This window comes from Leucoraja erinacea, chromosome 3 (genome assembly GCF_028641065.1).
Source record: "Leucoraja erinacea ecotype New England chromosome 3, Leri_hhj_1, whole genome shotgun sequence".
Classification (NCBI taxonomy): Eukaryota; Metazoa; Chordata; class Chondrichthyes; order Rajiformes; family Rajidae; genus Leucoraja; species Leucoraja erinaceus.
Window position 1 is genome coordinate 43,296,705 of NC_073379.1, and position 24,851 is coordinate 43,321,555.

Sequence of the window (24,851 nt, forward strand, 5' to 3'; positions counted from 1 at the left end):
TGATGGATTTTGTTCCTTATGAACACTGAAAAGAAGCATGTAAGGTTTTACAGTGCTGTGTTCAACTATAGTCGGTAATGGCTTGTATCTTGTGGCATCTTTAATATAGGAAATCTTTGAAATCTTTACAAAGCATTCCACAGAGTGTTAACAAACAATGTTCGAGTTGCTGTCAGGAGCAATGCAAAGTAGAATTCAACGGGGGGGGGGGGGGGGGGGGGGGGGGGGGGGGGGGGGGGGGGGGGCGGGAAGGGCAGGGGGTTGATGGGGATATGGGGAGAATAAAATCAGATTACTGTAGGAACATACGGATTAGTATCAGATTAGTGTTCGGTGCTCAAACTGGGCCAAAGTGCTTGTGGGCCAAAGGGCCTGGTTTTGTCCTGTATGGTTCTATGACTACATTACTCTTGGGCTTTTTGTACATCTTGGTGAAATACAACACTATAGTGCATCTATATATGCAAGCATCCAGAGCTATTTCCCAATTGAAAGTTATAACTATATAGTCTTTCTATTCCTGATCATTCATTATTTGCCTAAATCTGTGAGCTCATAAATGTTTTGTAATGTTTTTTAAATAATGTTGTGGGATTATATTTTTATATCTGATACTTAAAAGTCAAACGCAATGAACTTTCTTCACATAAAATAGGATAACTGTTTCTAAGCCTTCTTTCATGTTTATCTCAGACTTTTTTTAACATAAAGTTCATTCAGAGTTCAGTTTGCATGATCATTTAAGTTAATGAATATAAATTGATAGTGTTGGCAGCAGTCTTTACGGAGAAAGAAAGTTGCCAGAAAGGTTACAGGAAAGTTGCCAGCATGTATATTTGACAAGGGTGGTAGCATTCAATGGAAGGTATCGTATTAGCCTAATGTTCAGATCCTTTGTTGTCAATGGAACGGAATATCAGGTGGGCAAACAACAAGAAACTAGTGTCTGGTTTTGGACAGTTACTGATGGTAACTTTGCACTAAGGTTTTCTTTAAAAACAAAATTAAGTGTTTTCACAATGCTGAATTTATTGAGAAATGTAACAGGAAGAAGCCATTCAGCCCATTTATGCCTCTGCTATTCAGTAACACCATGGCTAATCTTTCAGAACCAATCTCCTGCACTAACACCATGTTGACTGAATTGATTGAAAATCACAATATGGAAACAGGTTCCTAAGCCCACTGAGTCCATGCCGACCATCGATCACTTGTTCAGACTAGTTACATGTTATCCCACATCCACTCACTAGGGGCAGTTTACAGAGGCCATTTAACCGACAAATCTGTAAGTCTTTGAGATGTGGGAGGAAACCGGTGCACACAGAGGAAATCCACGCGGTATGAGGGAGAACATGCAAACTCCCCACAGGCAGCCCCAGGGGGTCAGGATTCTGGTATTGTGAGTCCATCAGCTATGCCATTGCACTGCCCCAAATATCCCTGATTCTCAATATTTAAAGATCTCTCCATCTCCGTCGTCTTGATTCTCAATATTTAAAGATCTCTCCATCTCCGTCCTCAATTTACTCGGTGATTGCACCTTCGCCGTCCCCATCGGTAGCAAATTCAAAATATTTACTAAGGTCAATGTGAAAAATGTATTTTCCTCTGGTTTTAATCTTGAAGGAGTAGCCACATGCATCTACCCATTCAAGCAAGAAAGTAAGAATGCTCTACATTTAAATGTAATCACCACTAGTTCTTCTGAACTTGCATTGCCTTGTTTCTTTACTCACTCAACATAGAACATCTACCATCTCATGAACAATTGGGTGAACCTTCACTGCACTCCACTACTGCAATGCATTATACATCCTTGTGATGTGGAGGGGCTGCTTTACAAGAAAAATGTCATATCGTGAACTTTTGATAAAATTTGATGATATATAATTGACGATATAGCAACAATCGATACGTTGGAGAAACGTGTCAGGCTGAGTAGCATCTGTGGAGAAAAGGGAATTGTCAGCATTTCAGGCCGAAACCCTGCATCAGGATTGATTTAATTTGTCCCACGCATGCTGCGCGAACCACTCAGTTTGTCCAAATGGTTGTTTGTTGTTCTAGATTCCAACATCTGCAGTCTCTTGAGTCTCCTTTGTTGTTCCTTTTACATTTTATGTTTAATTGGTTATTACTTTCTCACATAAATTCCATGCGAGTGAATTTTGAGTCTGTACCTCAGAGGAGCGCAGGTCTCATGGGTCTGGGGGGAGGATTCTAACCAACTAAGGGCTGCTGGTCAGAAAGTCCAGAAGCTAGTTGCAGATGGATAATCCAAGACCAAGATCCAGGAGTTTAGAGATGAGCATATTCAGTATTATGATTTTGAAGGTTGAGCTGTGAATGAAAGACATCCTGATATGTCAAAGGAACAGAGTAAGGCCATTCAGCCCATCGTCGACTATGCCATTCAATCATAGCTAATTTATCATTCCCTCTCAAACCCATTCTTCTGCCTTCTCCCTATAACCTTTGCATTAGATATTGTTATTGTCAGCATCTAGAGTTGAATGTAGTACAAAGGAGATATTTTCTTGTATACAAATTGCAGGGGGTCTAGATTGTCTGGAAGACTGGCGCAGATGTGGGTCATCACCAGCCTTTCAACGAACCTCATGATGATCAATGATAGTGCTACTGGGTAGTAGCCATTGGGACAGGTCGCTTTCCTTTTCATGGGGACTGGAATGATTGAGATTTCCTTGAAGCAAATGTAGACAGTAGACTGATGAAGTGAGATGTCATCGAAGGCTGTGGCTAGTTGATAGGTGCATGATTTCAGAACACGTACAGTGAGTCCATCCATGATGATCCGTGCTTTCCAGGAGTTTTCCCTCATGTATGCAGATCTGACTCCTGTCACCGAGATGTATAGGACAGAGCCAGCATGGGATGGGGGAAAGGGAGGGGATCACTCGTGCCTCATGGTACTTTGTTTGCCTCATCAAAACAGGTATAAACGACATTGAGCTCATCCAATAGAGGTGCACCATTGGCAGAGATCGCCCCTGATTTTGCGTAGTAGCCTGTGATAGTATTCAGGCCCTGCCACAGATGTCTGGCATCTACTTGTGTAGGGAACTGGTCACACCACTGGGTTGTAAGCTGATAGGTGGAACCAGGTGAGCAGGGGTTAATGGCCAGTTGGGGGTGGGGAAGGGTGGGACGTGGGACATGGCATCAGGGGCTGAGAGGTGATCAGTGGAGACAACAAGGCACTGCTGATAATTAAAGGTGAGAGGAAAGGAAGGTGGTGAGTGGAACCAGGTACAGGAGGGAAGATGGACATATGGAAATTGTGTGAGAAGAGGATATGGGAGTGTTTGGGTGCATGGGTGATAGGCAGAGAGAAGCAGGTGTGGGAGGGGAAAGAAACAGTAACAGAAGGCTGGGTGGGGGACTTGGAAAGAAAGGGTCTGAGTTGATCAGAAGGAGAGAGGAAAGGAAAGGAGGGTGGGCAGGCTACTTGAAATTGGATAATTCAATGTTCATGCCCTTGGGTTGTAGACTACGCAGGCAGTGTATGAGGTGCAGTTCCTCCCGTTTGTATTTGCCCTCACCCTGGCATTGGAGCAGGCTGAGTCAACGAGAGAATCAGTGTGAGGAATGGGAGGATGAGGGGCTAAAATGGCTGACAGCCTGGAGCTCAAGATGGCCATTGTGGACAGAACCCAGATAGTTAGCAAAGCAGATACATAATCTGTGTTTGGTCATACTGATATGTCATGTGACAGGATGAAGATGATCTGACTAAAGCCTGTGTTTATCACCCTCCTGCTTTATGTTGCCCGAATAAAGAGCTGACATTTCTATTACTGCTTTACATAAATTACACATTTTTCCCATTGACATACAAATTACAGTGTTGGTGTACCAAATGGCAGAAATCTCTCTTTGATTTCACTTAACTTGACTGCAGCAATTTCTTAAAGGAAATGAATTGAAGGTCACTATAATTTCCACCTCCTCAGTTGCTGTAAATAAATTAAATAAAATCGAACATCAGAAATTTTACTTGGTAGAATTTAGGAGCATGTTGTCTGAGCTGATTGATACATCGGAAGATGAGTGCAGAGAATCACAGTAGTTATTGGGATGTTTCCTCCCACCTGCTTGTTACTCATCCTCAATCCCTTGGAGATTTTTCTCTTTGAAAAATAAAAGTTATTGCTGCAAATGTGCACATACAAAGCACCATTGACTGCAGCCTGGAAACAGCTGGGTGAAATCATTAAGCTGAGTTCCTGCCTTAGAAACACATCACAACAAAATGACAATTAATTCCACTTTTTTTCAGGGCCAAAGAAACTTTCGCCTGAATTTGCTGAAGCAAATTGACTTCCAGGACCCGCATAAGTCGAGAGAAATCTTCCTCAGACCCTGCTGCACATTGACAGTGAATAACATGAATGTCAGTTTGTGAAGAACTGCGGGAATTTCAAGGTCTTATTACTGATGCTTAATTCTGATGTGATGAAGCAACGCTGGATAGACTCTACCTTCCTCCTGCAATTGGTTCTTTGGAGGTGCATCGCAACCTCTTTTGTTCAAGTGAATCATGATATTACAGTTCCCAAGGGCCTGTCTGTGTTCCTGTCAGAGAAGAACCTGGTGTTCAACATCCCGAAGGATAAGGACAGCTGCAAGGTGGAAGTGGTGATGAATGAACCAATAACACAGCGGGTTGGGAAGCTTACCCCTCAGGTATGGTATTGATGACGAAGTGATCCATTCCAATACGGTATCATCACCGTAATATGTCGAGCTTGGGGAGTTTGGTTGGTTCAAAGTAGTGGCTCACAAAAAATGGAAGCACAGATGCTGGAATTTGCAGCAAAGCACAATGTGGTGAAGTAACCCAGCGGGTCAAACAGCATCTGTGAAGGGATAGGTGCCTGTAAAAGAGTCCTGACCCGAAGTGTGGTGCATCCATTCCCTCCTGCTCTAACAAGGACAGGCTGTGGTGCAAAGGTAGAGTTGCTACCTTACAGTGCCAGAGATCAGTGTTCAATCCTGACTAAGGGTGCTGTCTGTATGAAGTCTGTATGTTTTCCCTGTGACCACGTGGGTTTTCTCAGGATGCTCCCTTTTCCTCCCACACTTCAAAGATGTCGAGCCTTGTAGGTTAATTGGCTTTGATTAGTTGTAAAATTGCCTCTAGTGTGTGGGATAGTGTTAGTGTGCAGGTTGGTCGGTGCAGACTTGGGCTGAAGGGCCTGTTTCTGTGCTGTATGTCTAAAGTCTAACGTCTAAAAGCAGCAGGAAAATATTTTACAAACTGAATGTTATGGAAATTTAACATCTATATTTGTTTATTGTACAAACTTTTTCAGGTTTTTGATTGTCATTTCCTACCCAACGAAGTTAAATATTCACATAATGGATGTCCAATTCTGGATGAAGATCAAGTCATGCTCAGAGCTTACAGGTAAGTGAAAAGCAGTGGAAGCAGAAACGTTTTTTAACATGGAAAGATAAGGCTAAAGCTTTGATGCTGGTCACCCAATTGATCATCTAAGGTCATAGCAATTTTAATGAATGGCAGGAGAGATTTTCTTCAGTTCAGAGATGGTTCCATTCTTGATTAGTTAAGGTTATTGTCATGTGTACCGAGCATTTTTGTTGTGTGTAATCCAGTCAGCGGAAAGACTATGCATGATTACAATTGAGCCGTTCATACTGTACAGATACGGAATAAAGGGAATAATGTTTAGTGCAAGGTACAGTCCAGTAAAGTTTGATTTTAAATAGTTTGCGGGTCTCCAATGAGGTAGATGGGAGTTCAGGACTGCTCTCTAATTGTTGGTAGGATGGTTCAGTTGCCTGATAACAGCAGGAAATAAACTTTACCTGAATCTGGAGGCAATCATGACGGCAGAGTGTGTGGACAATACACCTGAAAGTACACTGCAATAGACAGTGAAGATTTTTATACTTGCTAGGTATTCCAGGTTCCTTCCAAATCGCAGGTTCCTTCATCACCACTTGATCCGAATGTTGGAATCCCATACTCTACAACCCTATAGGTTTTAGGTGAGGGGGGAAATATTTGATGGGAACCTGAGGGCTGTAACGTTTTGGTGGGTGTGTGGAATAAGCTGCTGAAGGAGGTGGTGGAGGCAGATACTATTCGCAATGTTTAAGAAACATTTAGACGGGTACATGGAAAGGGTAGGTTTAGAGGGATATGGGCTAAAAGCAGGCAGGTGGGACTAGTGTAGGTGGGGCGTGTTGGTCCGTGTGGGAAGTGTGGGCTGAAGGGCCTGTTTCCACGCTGTATCAATCTCTCTCTAACCGTGTTGTACCTGAATTCCACAATATTACAAACATCCCATTTATTTCCTCAGCTTTTTTTTTACTTCCCCCACTCCTGCAACTTAAAATATACTTGTTTTTATTTTTCACTTTTCCACATTCAGATGAAGGGTTATTAAATTGGAATCATAACTCTGTTTCCTCTCCCTAATTGTTTGCAGAACTGATGAACTTATTCTAGATGTCCAGCATCTGCAGTTTCACTCGAAGGGCCACAGCAGTTGAAAATGTTTGACACCTTCCCCAGAATTAATGATCGGAGCAATAAATGCCGGCCAAGCCAGCAAAACTCAAATCCAGTAACATTCATGAATAAAATCTATCTGTAACATAGCATTAACTGACCAAGGATTGGTGTTCAGCAATTGCAACTGATATGGTTTAACCTATTCTGCATCGGACTAGGGGGAAAAGTTCCTAGACTCTTGCCAAGGCTAGTTATCACTGGCAAAATGATCTGTTAATGTCCTTAAGAATCTTTAATTGTTCCAGAATTAAGCATCAACTCCCTCCCCATGCTACTTTTCGTGCTTGCCATTGCAGGTTTACAGAGAATGAAACTTTTACAGAAGCATTCACCCTCCATGTCCGGTTGCTTGACTCCGACTGTAACATTGTCCAAGTGGGTGCAACAGCATTGGAAGTCCACGAATTTTATGGTGTATCCAATCTAGTCGACAGAAATGTACTTTCATTTGACTTTGATCAGTCTTCGAATCTGGACTGTATGGTGCGTGTGGCGACTCAAGAGACGTTTCTCCCAGCACATGGACGTCTCGTCATGGGGAAACTCTCCATGGACCAGGCACGTGGTGACAATCCACACAAATCAAGTAAGCTTCCCTTCGCTGTTATGTTTTGGTTTGCCTTTAAGCTGAAATAGAACACTAATGAAAATGTAATGTCTTTCTTTAGGGGAACTGTAACGTCTCTTTTTACAGAAAATATAATATATTTTCTCTGGAGAAAGGTTCATATTAACATGAGCATGACAAGCGTCCACTTTCAATTGTACTCCCCTCCCCATATTTATGTCCAATGGATCTGAATGTGTAGAAGTGAGTATGATCAATGGCTAATATCCTTGCCAACATTTAGCATTTTTACTGAACAGAAATTTCCTCAACAAAGAACTTGTGAAAATTATGATTTAAAAGAGTTACTGCAAAGAGGAAACTGAGACACTGCAGATAAGGAAACTATTTACCTAAATCCATGCATCAGGTGCGTGGAGTTCGATTTTTATGTACAAGCTCTTCCAATCCGCATTTACCCCATCAATTCCATGTTACCTCATTGCTTCGCTCCCAGTTTATTTTCTACGCTGCACATTTTTATTTGCCGCTTGTTGTCACCCCAATATTTCAGATACAATCCACTTTTCTCCTCAAACGCATGGTAAGTTATTTGTAGTTATTCTCCTTCATCATCTCTACACCGATAATCCCTCCCTCAGCACAACTGTAGACCTGACTGGAGGTTTGCACTTTTGTTTTAATTTTTACATGCATATTTGATCTATCCATTTATTTTCTCCCCTACCATCCATCCCTCTAGTAAATTGCCTAAGGGGGTTCGTAGTGTCATAGTCATATGGCACAGAAACAGGTCCTTCAACCCAACTCATTTATGCCTGTCAAGGTGCCTCATGCATGTTCAAGAGTTCAAGAGAGTTTATTGTCATGTGTCCCTGATAGGACAATGAAATGTGAGCTAGTCCCATTTGCCCACATTTCTTAACCATCCTATCTTTGCACCCATCCAAGTGTTCGTTGAATGTGCCCATGTATCATAGTCCAGTTTGTGTTATGAAGGATATTCTACAGCATTTAACCAGAATGTTTAAACAATTATCCTGTTCATTTGATCTATGTGTTTATCTAGCTTATACTGAAATGTGGCAATGAAATTCCTCCAATTGTTTCTTGGAGAATTGTTTGTTGCACATCCTACCAATCCAAGGAGAAATAAATATCTCATAGGTTCCACTAGATCATCTATATCACTGTTTCCCCCACAAAAGATTATTATGTATCTTCTAATCAAATTGATATGTGGTTATACCTGAAAAGAGGAGCAAATGGGGGGAAAAGATATTCATTTCAGACTGGAATTGGTACTGCATTTTTTTTCCCTTTTCAGAATCTTCTTATCGAGTCCACATTACAAGATTAGAAATTGTTCAGCCAGAGCTGAATAAACTTCTCAGCATCTGCATACAATGACATCTTGCGCTTCTTGTGCTTCTTCTGCGTAGTGGTGGAAAGATTGGTGGAAACAGTGCCGCAACGCGAACGCTCTTTCCTTGACCCCCTTTTCAGAAAAATGTTTTTTTTCCCCTAATGTCTAGTTTGATTTCATTCTTTGCCCATTCCAGTGCTACAATTGATCTCTGCAGTTGCACAAATAACTATGACAATCTTCTCACACAAACATAGCTAAAGTTAGTGGAATTATTCTACATCTTCCCTCCCCCCCCCCACCCCCCACCCCGCACCAGCTATTTGAGTGTATTTCTTCAGTCAGCAAGTTTTAAAGGTATGGATTTTAATCACCATATTTATCAGAACACTGTATTTGTTCTCATCAGAGTGGAATCTAGAAACGAACCAGGAAGATTTAAAGGAGCTGCACACTTTTAAAGTAAGCTGTGATGAGTTTCTTACAATGGGCCTTCGCTACCATCATCTCAGGCCCCCTTCTCCTGATGTTGACTACATCGCCATAAGATTGGAACTGATCGACCGCAGAAGCAAAAATGTGCACAAGGTACTTTTTGTTTGTCTGGAGGTTTGTTTTTTTTATTAGATTATTTTACCTGCAACCTTTTCTGTCTCTAATGAAGAATGGCAATGTTACTGTTATGAGTTTGGTTAATCATTCATTGGGTCTGTCTCCTTCAGCTTTATGGTTCACTGCCTTCCCTGTGAAGAAAAGCTTGCAATGTCTTTGCCTCCCTGAAGAATATAGGTTGGATTTTTTTTAATGCACTTTATTATGCAAATCATGATGAAATATGATAAACTTTGGAGAAAAAATATATTTCCTTTGAACAACACTTGTACCTGTTGAAGAAAGATAAAAAAAAGCTGGAGTAACTCAGCAGATCAAGCAGCATCTCTGGGGAAAAGGAATAGGTGCAGGCTCAAAAGACCGAATGGCCTACTCCTGCACCTATTTTCAATGTTTTTTATGTAACGTTTCAGGTAGGAACCCTTCTTCAGACAGAGCTCCTGAGTTACTCAAAATAGCATTTTGTGTCTATCTTTGGTATAAACTAGCATTTCACAGTTCCTTTGTACACATATTGTACTTACTTGCTTACTGTATCAACCAAAAACTCTTTATGCTTTTGTGGTCTTTGCAAATCAATTTAACAACATGATGAATAAAACAAAGGACTCTGGACCTTTAGTCTAGAAATTCATGAATGCCCATTCTGGGCGTACAGAGGGGAATACATATTCTGAAGATCCAGAATATTAAGCCTTGGATTCCTGTACAATAGAACTGGGGGAATGCTGTGATGGGGGAGGATGGTTAAATGTAAGACTGGAAAAATAATTCTTGACACATCAGGCTCCACATTTAATTATTAATTATCTTCTTGTTGTAAACAGCTTCTGTCTTGGAAAGTGGATCACCAATGAGCTTTTGAGTCCTATTTACAGTTGTAAAGACCTCAATACCTGTTGCTATTGCTAGTAAAATCTGCCTCTTCTTCAATAGGTCAGTTACTACAGTTCCAGCCAGATGCACCAAAATTTTGTATTTCTCAATGTGTGTAATTAGTGGATCAGTGCCAAAGAAACATGAACAATTTCTAATCTAAGTATTTTCAGCATCAGAAAAGTCAAACGGGGCAGTTCTGTTCCATAGATCAGCTTCGCACCAACACATTTACAAATGTAAATTAATGTAAATTTATACATCTCTGAACTTCTAACTATTGCTTGACAAAAGCCAGGAGATCGTATAATGGGCTGGATTTCTAAACACTTACATGTACAGGTTCACCTCGGATTTTCTGCCAACTGATGGTCTGGCGCCTCCTTTGATTTGGACAAAATCACGAGTGCAATTGAAATACCTCCCTCCCCCAACAAGTCCCCATGAAAATGTGGCGCTTAAACTCGCTGGAGTTTAGAAGAATGAGGGGGAATCTCATTGAAATATACAGAATAGTGAAAGGCTTGGATAGAGTGGATGTGAAGAGGATGTTTCCATGTGGGAGAGTCTAGGACTAGAGATTATAGCCTCAGAATGAAAGGACGTTCTTTTAGGAAGGAGATGAGGAGAAATTTCATTAGCCAGAGTCAAGTCAAGAGACAAGAATGTTTTATTGTCATATGTCCCGGACAATTAAATTCTTACTTGCTGCAGCATAACAGAATATGTGAATATGTAAACATTGTATATAACGGGAAAAAAAAGAAAAAGTTCAATAAATAACAAATATAGTGCAAATAACAAATAATAATATAGTCTGATGCAGTTCAGAGCTCATAGCTTATCGTTGTGTTTAATAGCCTGACGGCTGTGGGGAAGAACTGTTCCTGAACCTGGACGTTACAGTCTTCAGGTACCTTCTTCCCTTTGACGGTGGGGAGGTCAAAGCCGGTGATGGACTAGGCAGTTGTCACAACTTTTTGTAGTCTTTTTCGTTCCTGGACGTTCAAGTTGCCGAACCAGGAGACGATGCAACCACGAGGGGGGTGAATCTATGGAATTCTTTGCCTCAGAAGGCTGTGGAGGCCAAGTCAGTGGATAATCTTAAGGCAGATATAGATAGTTTCTTGATTAGTACGGGCGTCAGAGGTTATGGGGAGACGGCAGGAGAATGGAATTAGGAGGGAGCCATGATTGAATGGTGGAGTAGACTTGATGGGCCGAATTATTTAATTTTACTCCTATCACATGACCTTATGGCCTAGGCTTCATAAGCCAGATGATTTCGACCTCATCAGCATTTCCGCATCGAAAAGCAGGTTGATTTGCGGCAAGTTCCAGAGTCCTCTGGAATCCGGCCTGGCCGATGCCAGTAGATCTGTTCCCATAGCCGATTTTCAAGGCCAACCTTGCGGGCCGGTATCTCGATCCCTTGATGGCCTCGACACACCTCTCAAAGGCCATGACCTCTATTGGTCTGGAAAAATGGATAATCCAGAAAAGCTCTGGAACCAAGGGTGCCAGAAAATAGATGGTGGACATGTACATACTTTGGCCCTCCCTGAGCCTTCAAGAGTTCAGCAATCAGAATGTGTGGTGAATTCAACACAGTGCAAACATCAAAATACACTATAAAGACAACATGACCACACTCTGCATGAGCTGACGACATCAGTTTTTAAAGGCATCTCCCCCAAATTTAAGAACAAAAAGAGTTTCTTCAACATCCATTTCCATGTAGTGAGACAAATATAATGACTACAGTGAGGAGAACCTGAAAGGTCCCTGATCAACTACTTATCTGCTGTCAGCTCTCTGACAGTTTCTATTTTGTTGACTCACCATCATGTTATCCTGTGGTTATACACAAATAAAGCACATTTATTGATTAATGCTTTCATTTACTTTAGATAAATGATTCTTTCAATATTTAAGATGGGCAGGGGTTCTCAAAGAGACATTTGCCAAGCACAAGAGTTCCTGACTGTGACTTCCAGCTACAGTCTGTCTTGGCCTTTAGCCAGATTGTCAATTGGACCAGATGGCAGGTTTAGAAATAGAATAGAAAATGACAATGCTGTCTTGCTGTGAAATTTGGGGTCGGCTTTCTGTCCTTGATGCATCCTTGGTTATTTTTGGTCTTCTCCACCTCCCCGTAATTATCCAGTATTTCATGTCAAATGTTCAAATATTTAAGCTAATTCAGATTTACTAAAACCAATGTCAATGTAAATCAAACCCACACAAATTTGCAGGTTTCTAATTTGGAAACAAATTTAATTTAGAAGATCTAATTTAGCATAGGCCAAGCTTTTCTTTGAAACTTAAAGTTGATATTAGAAGAACGTTCTGCTTTGTAGAATTCATTCTGTTTTGTTTTAGGTTTAATATTGTCACGTGAACCGAGGTACAGTGAAAAGCTTTATTTTGCAAGCTATCCAATCAGATCAGATAAACTATACATAAATACAAACGTCAAACTCAAGTACAATACAAAGTGCAAAGAGTGCCCTCAGCATTGTAGCACAGCTGTTCCATAGACAGAGTTCAATGTCCAGGGTGGGGTAGAGCTGAATCAAACAGTACTCTAGTTTATGCAAGTACCGTTCAGAAGGCTAATTACATCTAATAGTGTAAGTTAATGTTAGTGAATGGTTATAGCATACATACATCTTTTTCTTAAATTAAAATGTGAGGTTGATTCTGAACATTCTCCGAAAAAAAGATGCAAACTTTCCTATCAACAATATTAGGGCAGCACTGTGGTGCAACAAATAGAACAGTTTCTGTCAATATTCAGTTGCGTTCTTAGGTATTGTCTGTGTGGGGTTTGCAGCTTCACTTCTGGCTGTGTGTGTTTTCCCATGGGTGCTCTGTCTTCCTTCCACAGCCCAAGGTCATATAGGTTGCAGATTTTGACTTTAGACTACTTTAGACTTTGGACATTAGAGATACTGTGCAGAAATAGGCCCTTCACCCCACCGAGTCCGCGCCAACCTGCAATCACCCTGTACACTTGCACTATCCTACACACTATGGACAATTTACAATTTTATCTTAGCCAATTAACCTGGAAACCTGTATGTCTTTGGAGTGTGGGTGGAAATCGAAGCACCGAGAGAAACCCACGTGGTTACTGTGAGAACATACAAACTCTGTACAGACTGCACCATAGTCAGGATCGAACCTGGGTCTCTGGCACTTTAAGACAGCAACTCTACCACTGTGCCATTTAATTGGCTGCGTAAATCTTTCCTTATGTGTTGGCAGGAAGTAGAATCTAAAGAAGTTTGTTGGAATGTGGGAAGAATAAAACGCGATTAGTGTAGGGTTCCTGTAAATGGGTACTGATGATTGATGTGGTCTCATTGGATTGTGCGCTGTGTCAGTCTATAACTGTGCATTTCTCTCCCAATCTCTTTCAGACAGAGAATGCCTGGATTCCAGTCAGAATCACAAATGCCTTTCCCAATCAGTCTCCTAAAGTGAGTTTTATGGCGATGTTCATCCTGGATGTAGATCAATTCATTCTGACCTCCATGACCACAGGGATCCTGGATGGAGAAGACAGCGAGACGCCAAAATCCCAGCTTGTGTTCAATGTCACCAAACCGCCTCAGGAGGGCTACATCACTCATTTATCTGACCACACCAAATCAATCACATCATTCACTTGGGTTGACCTGCATGACTTGCTGGTCGCCTTTCAGCCACCAAACAGCAGTCATACTGAAAGAAGGAACTATGAGGTATGTGATGCAACTGACTGATGAAGGCCAAAGTGCCAAAAGCCTTTGTGACTCGACCTTCAAGGAACCATGCACCTGTACCCCTACATCCCTCCCTGGAAAATTACCCGGGGGCCTACCATTTACTGTGTAGGTCCTGCCCTTGTTCGACATCCCAAAATTCAACACCTCACACTTTTCTGTATTAAATTCCATCAACCATTCCTTCATCCAACTAGCCAATCGATCCAGATCCTGCTGCAATTTTTCACAACCATCTTCACCATCTGCAAAACCATTAACTTTTGTATCATCAGCAAACTTGCTAATCTTTCCCTGTATGTTCTCAGCCAAATCATTGATGTAGATGACAAACAGTAATTGTCACAGCACCAAACCCTGAGGCACACCACTAGTCACAGGCATCCAGTCTGAGAAGCAACCTTCCACTATCACCCTCCGCTTCCTTCCACGGAGCCAATTTGCTATCCATTCAGCTATCGATCTAACCTTCCAGAGCAGCCTACCATGAGGAACCTTGTTGAACGCTGCACTGAAGTCCATGAGGACACCCTTCTTCCACACCTTCTCCCCACTCGGTTGCTCCAGTCCCTCACCGGGTACCCCCAAGGCCAGTGAACAGTGATCGCACAGCCTCCCCACTTTCAAAAATGCTACAATCCAATTTAAAGCATATATATTGCATTCAAGTGTAAGTTAAAAGACTCGCTACACTATGCACCATATTGCACAATTTCAAGCCGAAAAATGCAAATGTTCCATACCAATGGGAGGGGGCCACTCTCCTCCTCCCTCCCCCCCCCCCCCCTACCCCCCCCTCCCCCCCCCCCCCCCCCCCCCCCCCCCCCCCCCCCAGTCGCTATGCTCCCTCGGGCTTGGTCTCTCACAATTTCACACTCCCAACTCTCACCCAATGCTGGCAGCCCTGGTAGTAACCCCTCCTAGAGAAGGGGCAGTGCTGGACCTCCTGTTAGGAAATGAGACAGGTCAGGTGGCGGAGGTATGTGTTGGGGAACAGTTCGGGACCAGTGATCACAATACCATTAGTTTCAATATAATTATGGAGAGGGTCAGAACTGGATCTAGGGTTGAGACTTTTTTATTGGAGAAAGGCTAACTTTGAGGAGATGCGAAAGGATTTAAAAGGAGTGAATTGGGACTTTTTGTTTGATGGGAAGGATGTGGAGGAGAAATGGAGGACATTTAAAGATGACATTTTAAGAGTACAGAATCTTTATGTCCCTGTTCGGTTGAAAGGAAATAGTAAAAATTAGAAAGAGCCATGGTTTTCAAGGGAAATTGGACACTTGGTTCGGAAGAAGAGAGAGATCTACAATAATTATAGGCAGCATGGAGTAAATGAGGTGCTTGAGGAGTATAAAGAATGTAAAAATAATCTTAAGAAAGAAATTAGAAAAGCTAAAAGAAGATTATGAGGTTGCTTTGGCAAGTAAGGTGAAAGTAAATCCAAAGGGTTTCTACATCTATATTAATAGCAAAAGGATAACGAGGGATAAAATTGGTCCATTAGAGAGTCAGAGTGGACAGCTATCTACAGAGCCAAAAGTGATGGGGGAGATATTGAACAATTTATTTTCTTCGGTATTCACCAAGGAGAAGGATATTGAATTATGTGAGGTAAGGGAAACAAGTAGAGTAGCTGTGGAAACTATGAGATTCAAAGTAGAGGAAGTACTGACACTTTTGAAAAATATAAAAGTGGATAAGTCTCCAGGTCCTGACAGGATATTCCCTAGGACATTGAGGTAAGTTAGTGTAGAAATAGTAGGGGCTATGACAGAAATATTTCAATTGTCATTAGAAACGGGAATAATGCCGGAGGATTGATGTACTGCGCATGTTGTTCTATTGTTTAAAAAGGGGTCTAAGAGAAAACCTAGCAATTATAGACCTGTTAGTTTGACGTCAGTGGTGGGCAAATTAATGGAAAGGATACTTAGAGATAATATATATAAGCATCTGGATAAACAGGGTCTGATTAGGAACAGTCAACATGGATTTGTACCTGGAAGGTCATGTTTGACTAATCTTCTTGAATTTTTTGAAGAGGTTACTCGGGAAATTGATGAGGGTAAAGCAGTGGATGTTGTATATATGGACTTCAGTAAGGCCTTTGACAAGGTACCTCATGGAAGGTTGGTTAAGAAGGTTCAATTGTAGGTTATTAATGGTGGAGTAGCAAGATGGATTCAACAGTGGCTGAATGGGGGATGCCAGAGAGTAATGGTGGATGGCTATTTGTCAGGTTGGAGGCCAGTGACTAGTGGGGTGCCACAGGGATCTGAGTTGGGTCCACTGTTGTTTGTCATGTACATCAATGATCTGGATGACGGTGTGGTAAATTGGATTAGTAAGTATGCAGATGATACCAAGATAAGGGGTGTTGTGGATAATGAAGAGGATTTCCAAAGTCTACAGAGTGATTTAGGCCATTTGGAAGAATGGGCTGAAAGATGGAGTTTAATGCTGTTAAATGTGAGGTGCTACACCTTGGCAGGACAAATCAAAATAGGACGTACATGGTAAATGGTAGGGAATTGAAGAATACAGTTGAACAGAGGGATCTGGGAATAACAGTGCACAGTTCCCTGAAGGTTGAATCTCATGTAGATAGGGTGGTAAAGAAAGCTTTTGGTGTGCTGGACTTTATAAATCAGAGCATTGAGTATAGAAGTTGGGATGTAATGTTAGAATTGTACAAGGCATTGGTGAGGACAATTCTGGAGTATGGTGTTCAATTTTGGCCGCCTAATTATAGGAAGGGTGTCAACAAAATAGAGAGAGTACAGAGGAGATTTACTAGAATGTTGCCTGGGTTTCAGCAACTAAGTTACAGAGAAAGTTTGAACAAGTTAGGTCTTTATTCTTTGGAGCACAGAAGGTTAAGGGGGGACTTGATAGAGGTCTTTAAAATGATGAGAGGGATAGACAGAGTTGACATGGATAAGCTTTTCCCACTGAGAGTAGGGAAGATTCAAACAAGAGGACATGACTTGAGAATTAAGGGACAGAAGTTTAGGGGTAACATGAGGGGGAACTTCTTTACTCAGAGAGTGGTAGCTGTGTGGAATGAGCTTCCAGTGGAGGTGGTGGAGGCAGGTTCGATTTTATCATTTAAAAATAAATTGGATAGTTATATGGATGGGAAAGGAATGGAGGTTTATGGTCTGAGCGCAGGTAGATGGGACTAGGGAAGAATAAGTGTTCGGCACGGACTAGAAGGGCCGAGATGGCCTGTTTCCGTTCTGTAATTGTTATATGGTTATGACAGGAATGTATAGTTGGAATCGTTATCAGATCAAACATCATCTGAATATTCAGTTCCAGCTCCTCATTCATATTAGTTTAGTTTAGATTAGTTTAGTTTAGAGATACAGTGCGGAAACAGGCATTTCAGCCCATCGAGTCCACTCCGACCAGGCATCCCCATACATTAGCACAATCCTGCACACTAGGGACAATTCACAATTTTACTGAAACAAATTAAACTGAAATCCTGTACATCTTTATGGTGTGGGAGGAAAACTGAGCACCCGGAGAAATGCCTTGTTGTCACAGGGAGAATGTATAAACTCCATACAAACAACACCCGTCGTCAGGATCGAAAACTGAGTCTCTTGCGCAGTAAGGTAGCAATACTACCCCTGTGCCATCTTGCCGCCCTTGAACATATATTAATAACTAGTGGGACCCGTTGGGAGGCTTGGTCCCCCAACGCAATATTCCACCACTCACCCATAGCCCCCAACCGCACAGGCGCAGCTCATTTCCCTTCATCCCGTGCACTCTCTCCCCCTCCTCTTCACTCTCCCTCTTCTTTCCCCTCTCCTCTTTCCCTCCACCAATCCCTCCTTCACCTCTCTCTCCTTCTCATTTCCCCTGCCCTCAGTCACTCTCTCCCTCCCTCCCTCATAACTCCTCTCTCCTCCCTAACTCTCCCTATCCCTCTATCCCCCACCTCCCCCACTCCTCATCTCCCCCATTATCATTCCTCACCTCCCCCACAGCCCTCCCCTCCATCTATTCCCCCCTACCTACTTCCAATTACTCCCCCCTCCTCTTCCTCTATCCCTCTCCTCCTCCATTCTCCCTCCTCACCTCCTCCCTCTTAGTTAGTTTAGGGGGGGAGAGGGGGGGGGGGGGGGGGGGGGGGGGGGGAGGGGGGGGGGGGGGGGGGGGGGGGGGAGAGTGGCCCTCCCATTGGTATGGAACGTTTGCATTTTTCAGCTTGAAATTGTGCAATATGGTGCATACTGTAGCGAGTCTTTTAACTTAAACTTGAATGCAATATATATGCTTTAAATTGGATTGGAGCATTTTTGAAAGTGGGGAGGCTGTGCGATCACTGTTCACTGGCCTTGGGGGTACCCGGTGAGGGACTGGAGCAACCGAGTGGGGAGAAGGTGTGGAAGAAGGGTGTCCTCCCTCCCAGGGTAGGAACATTTTGAAATTTGATGTATTAAAATCATGTTTTAGTGCACTGTAGACGTATGATTTCAATGGTTTTTGTATGAAGTATTTTTAAGAGGTGATTTTTTAAGGGGTAACTTTATCCACACAAAGGGTGATGGATGTATGGAACAAGCTGCCAGAGGAGGTAGTTGAGGCAGGGACCATCCCAACATTTAAGAAAAAGTTAGACTGATACATGGATAGGACAGGTTTGGAGGTATGGACCAAAAGCAGGTAGCGTAGCTGGGACATGTTGGCGGGTGTGGGCAAGTTGCGCCGAAGGGCCTGTTTTCACACTGTATCACTCTATGACTACATTTTACCTCCACCATGCATGAATGCTTCAAAATCAAGTGATCGAGTTTTATTGCCATATACTCAAGCATAGAAACATAGAAAATAGGTGCAGGAATAGGCCATCAGCCCTTCGAGCCAGCACTGCCATTCAATATGATCATGGCTATTCATCTAAAATCAGTACCTCTTTCCTGTTTTTTCCCCATATCTCTTGATGTCGTTAGCCCCAAGAACTAAATGTAACTCTCTTGAAAACATCCAGTGAATTGGCCTGCACTACATTTTGTGGCAGAGAATTCCAGATTCACAACTCTCTGCGTGAAAAAAGTTTGTTCTCATCTCAGTCCTAACTGGCCCCCCCTTTATTCTTAAACTGTGACCCATGGTTCTGAACGCCCCCAACATCGGGAACATTTTTCCTGCAGTTACAGTAAGTGAAAATCTAGCAGGCAAGCAGGATGCTTTCTCCAACCACACCCATTTGAAGTCCACTATCTTCCACCGTTTCTACCCAGTGCTTGGTACTTACTTCCAGCAGCCACTGGTTAGGCGGTCTATAATACACCCCAATAAGTGTTGCTACACCTTTCCCATTTCTCAGTTACACCCAAATAGCCTCCCTAGACGAACCCTCTAATCTATCTTGCCAAAGCACTGCTGTAATATCTCCCCTGACAAGCAATGCAACACCTCCACCTCTTGCCCCTCCAATTCTATCACACCTGAAGCAAAAAAATCCTGGAATATTTAGTTTCCAATCACAGCCCTCCTGCAACCATGTTTCACTGATCGACACAACATCATGCTTCCAGGTGTCAATCCAGGCTCTAAGCTCATCCACCTTTCTTACAATGCTCCTAGCATTAAAATATACACATTTAAGAAACCCACCCCCTCGTATTCTCGGTTTATTATCTTTTACTTCTTTCTCCCCTACATTTTGTGTCCGAGTGCTACCCTTCTCTGCCTCCTGCCTCACACACTGACTACTAGCTTTCCCTATTTGAGTCCCTCCCCCCAACCATTCTAGTTTAAAGTCGCCTCAGTAGCCTTTGCAAATCTCTGCAGTCTCTGTCTTACTGCAGTAGACGTTCACCTCTTGCTTATCCTCTATAACTCTGCCTTAAGAATATTCAAAGATTCTGCTTCCACTGCCATTAGAGGAAGAGAAATTCCAAGACTCATGACTTTCTGAGAGAAAAGAAATTCACAAACTCTATTTGAAATGGCAATCCTTATTTTTAAACTGTGATCCCCAGCTTTAAGAAAAAATAAATAAAAACTAACAAACTCAGTGGGTGAAGCAGTATGTGTGGACGCAGAGATATTCAATGTTTTGGTTTAAATGTTGAATCAGGCGATTCAATTAATTGATTAAATAAAATAACTCATTGAGTTAGTTTCTAAGCACAAAACTAATTTCTAAATATAAGAGTGGAATTTTACAAATGCTTCCATTTTGAACAGAATCTTGATGTGCATTGGGGGAAGCCAGTTATAATTCAATTTTTATTTTATGAATGTAGAGCATGTGCTTAGATATATTAAATGCAGTGTGATAACTTTGCATTTAGATCATGTTAATTGCATAATGTATGCAATGTTTTAAGCTTGGTTCCTTCACAATGACGCAGCCTTTGGGAAGAGGAAATGACTCTTTAACATCTATATTCATCTTATTATTATTCTAGTGCACCGCACTTTGAGCTTTACCTTTGCATTGTTTGTGATTTTTCATCGACCTTGACCATATATTTGTAACAGGTCGAATTTGAAGTTCACGATTTCTACTTCAGGAACAGTGCACCAGTCACGGTACACATTTCAGTGAGGACAGCTGATACCAATGCTCCCAGAGTTTCCTGGAACATGGGTAAGCTTCATTCTGATAAATTGAATTGTTGGAGAGAAACTGAGTTGGAGCGAGTTTTTCCGACTGAAGGGCTTAGTTCACAAACGATACAAGCAAAGACTGGCAGATTATTTTTGCTCAATTATAATCAAACAAGCCTCTGATCAATTTAGTGATGCTTACATAAAGTGTGTGCAAAGTTATGATGTTAAACCATGCCAATGTTCATGAATATAGCAAATCCCATTTGTGAACTATTTGATTTATGGTTGAGGATTATCAAAGTCCATCTTCTCACAAATTTGAAAGTCTTTTTGTGTTTGGGATTTTTTTTAATATAAAAGACCTAAAGAGAATAGACACCAAGTTACCAAATGATTTCAAAAAACATAAGAAAAGGCACTTATGTAGGAAGGAACTGCAGATGCTGGTTTATACCCAAGATAGACACAAAATGCTGGCGTAACTCAGTGGGTCAGGCAGTATCTTTGGAGAAAAAGAATAGGACAAATGGGCGGCACGATAGCGAAGCAGTAGAGCTGCTGCCTACAGCGCTAGAGACACGGGTTCGATCCTCACTACGGCTGCTTGTCTTTACGGAGTTCGTACGTTCTCCCCGTGACCTGCATACTGTAGGTTTTCTCCAGGTGCTCCGGTTTCCTCACACTTTCCAAAGATGTGCGGGTTTGTAGGTTAATTGGCTTCTGTAAATTGTCCCCAGTGTGTGGGATAGAACTAGTGTGTGGGTGATTAATGGTCGGTGCAGACCTGGTGGGCCGAAGGGCCTGTTTTCACGCTGTATCTCTAAACATATTTATAGAAATTATGTCAATAAGAACATGTGGCTGTATCTCCTGTAGTGAACACTCGCATTTTAAAATCTTTCTACCATTTTCAAGGCACAAGTCAGAAGCATAAATAAATCATAACCATTTGCCTGGATGAGTGCAGTTCTGACAATTCTCCCCACAACTGCTTGATTTCCACCTCATTGCCACGCTAAACATCATTCCCTACTCCACCAGTGTACAGTGGCTGCAGTGTGCAACATCTACAAAATGTGTCACAGTTACACACCAAGGCTATTCTAAAAACACTTCTCAAATATTTGAAGATGGAAACAAAATAATGGAGCAACTCAACAGGTCAGACAGCATCTCTGGAAAATACGGGCAGGCGACATTTCAAGTCGGGGCCCTTCTTCAGATGAAAGTATAGGGTCTGAAGTAGAAGAAATGAAGAAGACTGAAGGATTTGAAGAAGGGTTCCAACCCATAACGTACCCCATTCTTATTCTTCAGATATGCTGCCTGACTGACTGAGTTACTCCAGCACTTTGTGTCTAGCTTAGTCTTAATCAGCAACTGCTGTTGCTTTCTTCATATCTCAAATATTTGACTTCCAATATTGAGTAGGACAAAGGAGGCAGGAACATGGGATATTGGCTCCTGCAGCTTTTCCTCCAAATCACCATCCTGCCTTGGTTCATCAATTGCATTGATTGTAAGGTACAGCATAGAAACAGGTCCTTCAGTCCACTGAGTCCATGTAGACCATCAAACATATATTAATGTTATCTCATTTTCTCATCCACTCCCTGCACACTAGAGGCAATTCATAGAAGCCAATTAACTTATAAACCTGTGTTCAAGAAGGAACTGCAGATGCTGGAAGATCGAAGGTACACAAAAATGCTGGAGAAACTCAGCGGGTGCAGCAGCATCTATGGAGCGAAGGAAATAGGTGACAGTTTCGGGCCGAAACCCTTCTTCAGACTCTGAAGAAGGGTTTCGGCCCAAAACGCAACTTATAAACCTGCATGTCTTTGGGATGTGGGAGGAAACCAGTGCACCATGTCATCACAGAGAGAACGTGAAAACTCCATGCAGTTAGCATCCGTGGACATGATCAAACTCAGGTCTCTGTGAGTCAGCAGCTTTATCAGCAGCACCACTGAGCTGCTGGTCTTTCATCATTATTGGGTCTAAAAACCAAGAACATTCTACCAATTGTGGGACTATCCTCACCTGAAGGGGTGCAGCAGTTTGAGATGGTGGCTCAACACCTCTTTACCAATGGCTATTAGGGTGAGAAACAAAGGCTGGCTTTGTCAGCAATGCCCAGATCCCAAAACATTAAGTTTGTTCAAAAGAGTACTCTCCTTACTGGCAAATTGTGTTTTCACATGCATCATTGTTATCTATTGGCTAAAATAAACAATATTTCATCACTAAATTTCTCTCAATTCTCTTTCTTTCTTTGCTTAGATTTTACCATCTAAAAATGATTTGGCAAATTATTTAATGATTTCTAATAATTTAGTCCGCACACAAAGATATATTTGTATCTGTTGAATATTTTGGAACCTGAGATTACAAATGAATAAATATACACGTGTAAGCATTTCATTGATTAGTTTAGTTTATTATTATTGTCACATGTACCGAGGTACAGTTAAAAGCTTTTGTTTGCATGTTATCTGGTCAAAGAAAATAATATACATGAATACAATCAAGCCATTCACAGTACACAGATAAAGGATACAGGTACCACACACATTATAGTATAACATAGAGTGCAAGATATAACATTGTAGTCCGAAAAAGTCTGATGAAAGATGGTTCAAAGGTCTACATTGAAGTAGACCTCATAGGCCATAAAGTCACCACTTTCAGCAATGATAATGAGCTAACATTCACCATGTTTGATTCTGTTTTGCAGGACTTGATCTATTGGAAGGCCAGTCTCGACCTATCACCTGGGAACAGTTTCAAGTCGTGGACAATGACGACATCACTGCAGTTCGTTTGGTTACGGTGGCCGGCTTACAACATGGACGGTTAACAGTAAGAGGTTAATATCCTTTCACCAAACTGGCGAATGGACGCCCTGAAACTCACCAAAGGAGAAATTCCTTTTCCCTGGTATAATTAATAATTTGATCCATAATTTTAAACTGTGGGACCCGGCTTGATGTCTTCTATTCCAAAGTAGAATCTACCAGATTGAGATGCAACACCGCAAAGTCACTGACTGTAATTCCCAATTTGTAGGTTGGTGGTTCTTGGCCAAGTGGGATTGGGAAGGAGAATTAAGGTGTTTAGCAACTGGAAGATCAGGTAGTTTCAGGCGGACTGAGCGAAGGTGTCCAGCAAAACGATTGCCCAGTCTACGTTTGGTCTCGCCAATGTATGAGAGTCCACATCTGAAATGTGCGTGCATATATATCGTGAGTCAATGGTCAAATATGATGTGCAAAACCATTTACATATAAGAACCCCAGTCACAGCCCTTTTTAAAATTAATTCCCAAGGGAAAGTATGATGTCATATTAATGCACAGAAGTAATCCAATTTGTGGACTAACCTGACTAATTTATGTTATTTGCAGGTGGAAAAGGCTTCATGTTTACAGTCAATGACATCAAAGCAGGTGTTGTCCGCTATCATCATGATGACAGTGACACTGCAAATGATTTCATTGTATTCAGAATTTTTGATGGTCTTCATAGCACCCGACACAAATTCCCTATCAAGATCTTACCCAAAGATGACAGTCCTCCATTCCTTATCAACAATGTAATCTTTGAACTGTGCGAGGACCACGAAATGCTGATTGAGAAGTTTATGCTTCAAGCATCAGACATGGACTCAAGTGATGACTACGTCTTGTTCAAAATCATCAAAACTCCACAAGCTGGAGAGATCATTAAAAGAACAGCTCCTGGTCTGACAGGTATCTTTTAACCCAGCCTGATGATTAAAACATCAATCACTTTCTTCTTCCCAGACTTTCAGTTTTGGTTGCTTCCTTTACTCTGGCTCCAAAATACATCCATATCCTTGCCTTAATTCAAAGTCCCTGTTGTATAAGTGTGACACTTTTTGCCATGGTAAGGCTGCATGATACTTGTTTTGCAAAAGTCACCAATATTGGTGGATGTGTTAAACACTGAGTCTACTTTAGAATTAAATTGAACTATTCACCAATAAAGCAGAAAACCTGCTGTAATCTGTAATCTTGAAACCAAATGCCAACAAATTCAGAAAAAAATCCTCTTCCCCGCTGTTATCTGACTCTCGAAGAGACCTCACATATGCTATGGATGTATTCATGATCTTCCAGTCTATTCCATTGCGGCCATTAATTTTTTTAACCTGCATTTTCTCTGTAACACAATATACTGCACACTGTTCAGTTTTTTGCACTACCTGCTGTGCTCATGTATGATATGATCTACCTGGACAGTATGCCGTAGCACATTTTTCATTGTATCTCGGTACTATAATAAACCAATACCCAATACCACTGTAGTTAGGTTAATTGGCAATTGTAAATTGTCCCTAGTGTGTGTAGGTGAGTGGCAGAATCTAGAGGGAGTTGATCAGAATGTGGAGGTAATAAAAATTGGGGTTAATACAGGGTTAGTGTAAATGGGTGGTTGATGGCCAACATTGACTCGGTGGGCTGAAGGGCCACTTTACACGCAG

The 24,851-nt window shown here is 41.8% G+C and overlaps 1 protein-coding gene across 4 annotated transcripts in view; it reads left to right on the forward strand.

The window, feature by feature from the left end:
* Positions 1–24,851, forward strand: part of frem1a (Fras1 related extracellular matrix 1a) — a 120,041-nt gene that overhangs the window by 19,559 nt on the left and 75,631 nt on the right. For all 4 annotated transcript variants that reach the window (XM_055632555.1, XM_055632557.1, XM_055632558.1 and 1 more), the window contains exons 2-9: positions 4,304–4,710; positions 5,340–5,434; positions 6,865–7,154; positions 8,912–9,090; positions 13,416–13,739; positions 20,274–20,382; positions 23,083–23,214; positions 23,752–24,096. In XM_055632555.1, the coding sequence (XP_055488530.1) occupies positions 4,462–4,710; positions 5,340–5,434; positions 6,865–7,154; positions 8,912–9,090; positions 13,416–13,739; positions 20,274–20,382; positions 23,083–23,214; positions 23,752–24,096 (1,723 nt within the window). In that variant the 5' untranslated portion in view covers positions 4,304–4,461. The remainder of the gene's footprint in view (positions 1–4,303; positions 4,711–5,339; positions 5,435–6,864; positions 7,155–8,911; positions 9,091–13,415; positions 13,740–20,273; positions 20,383–23,082; positions 23,215–23,751; positions 24,097–24,851) is intronic.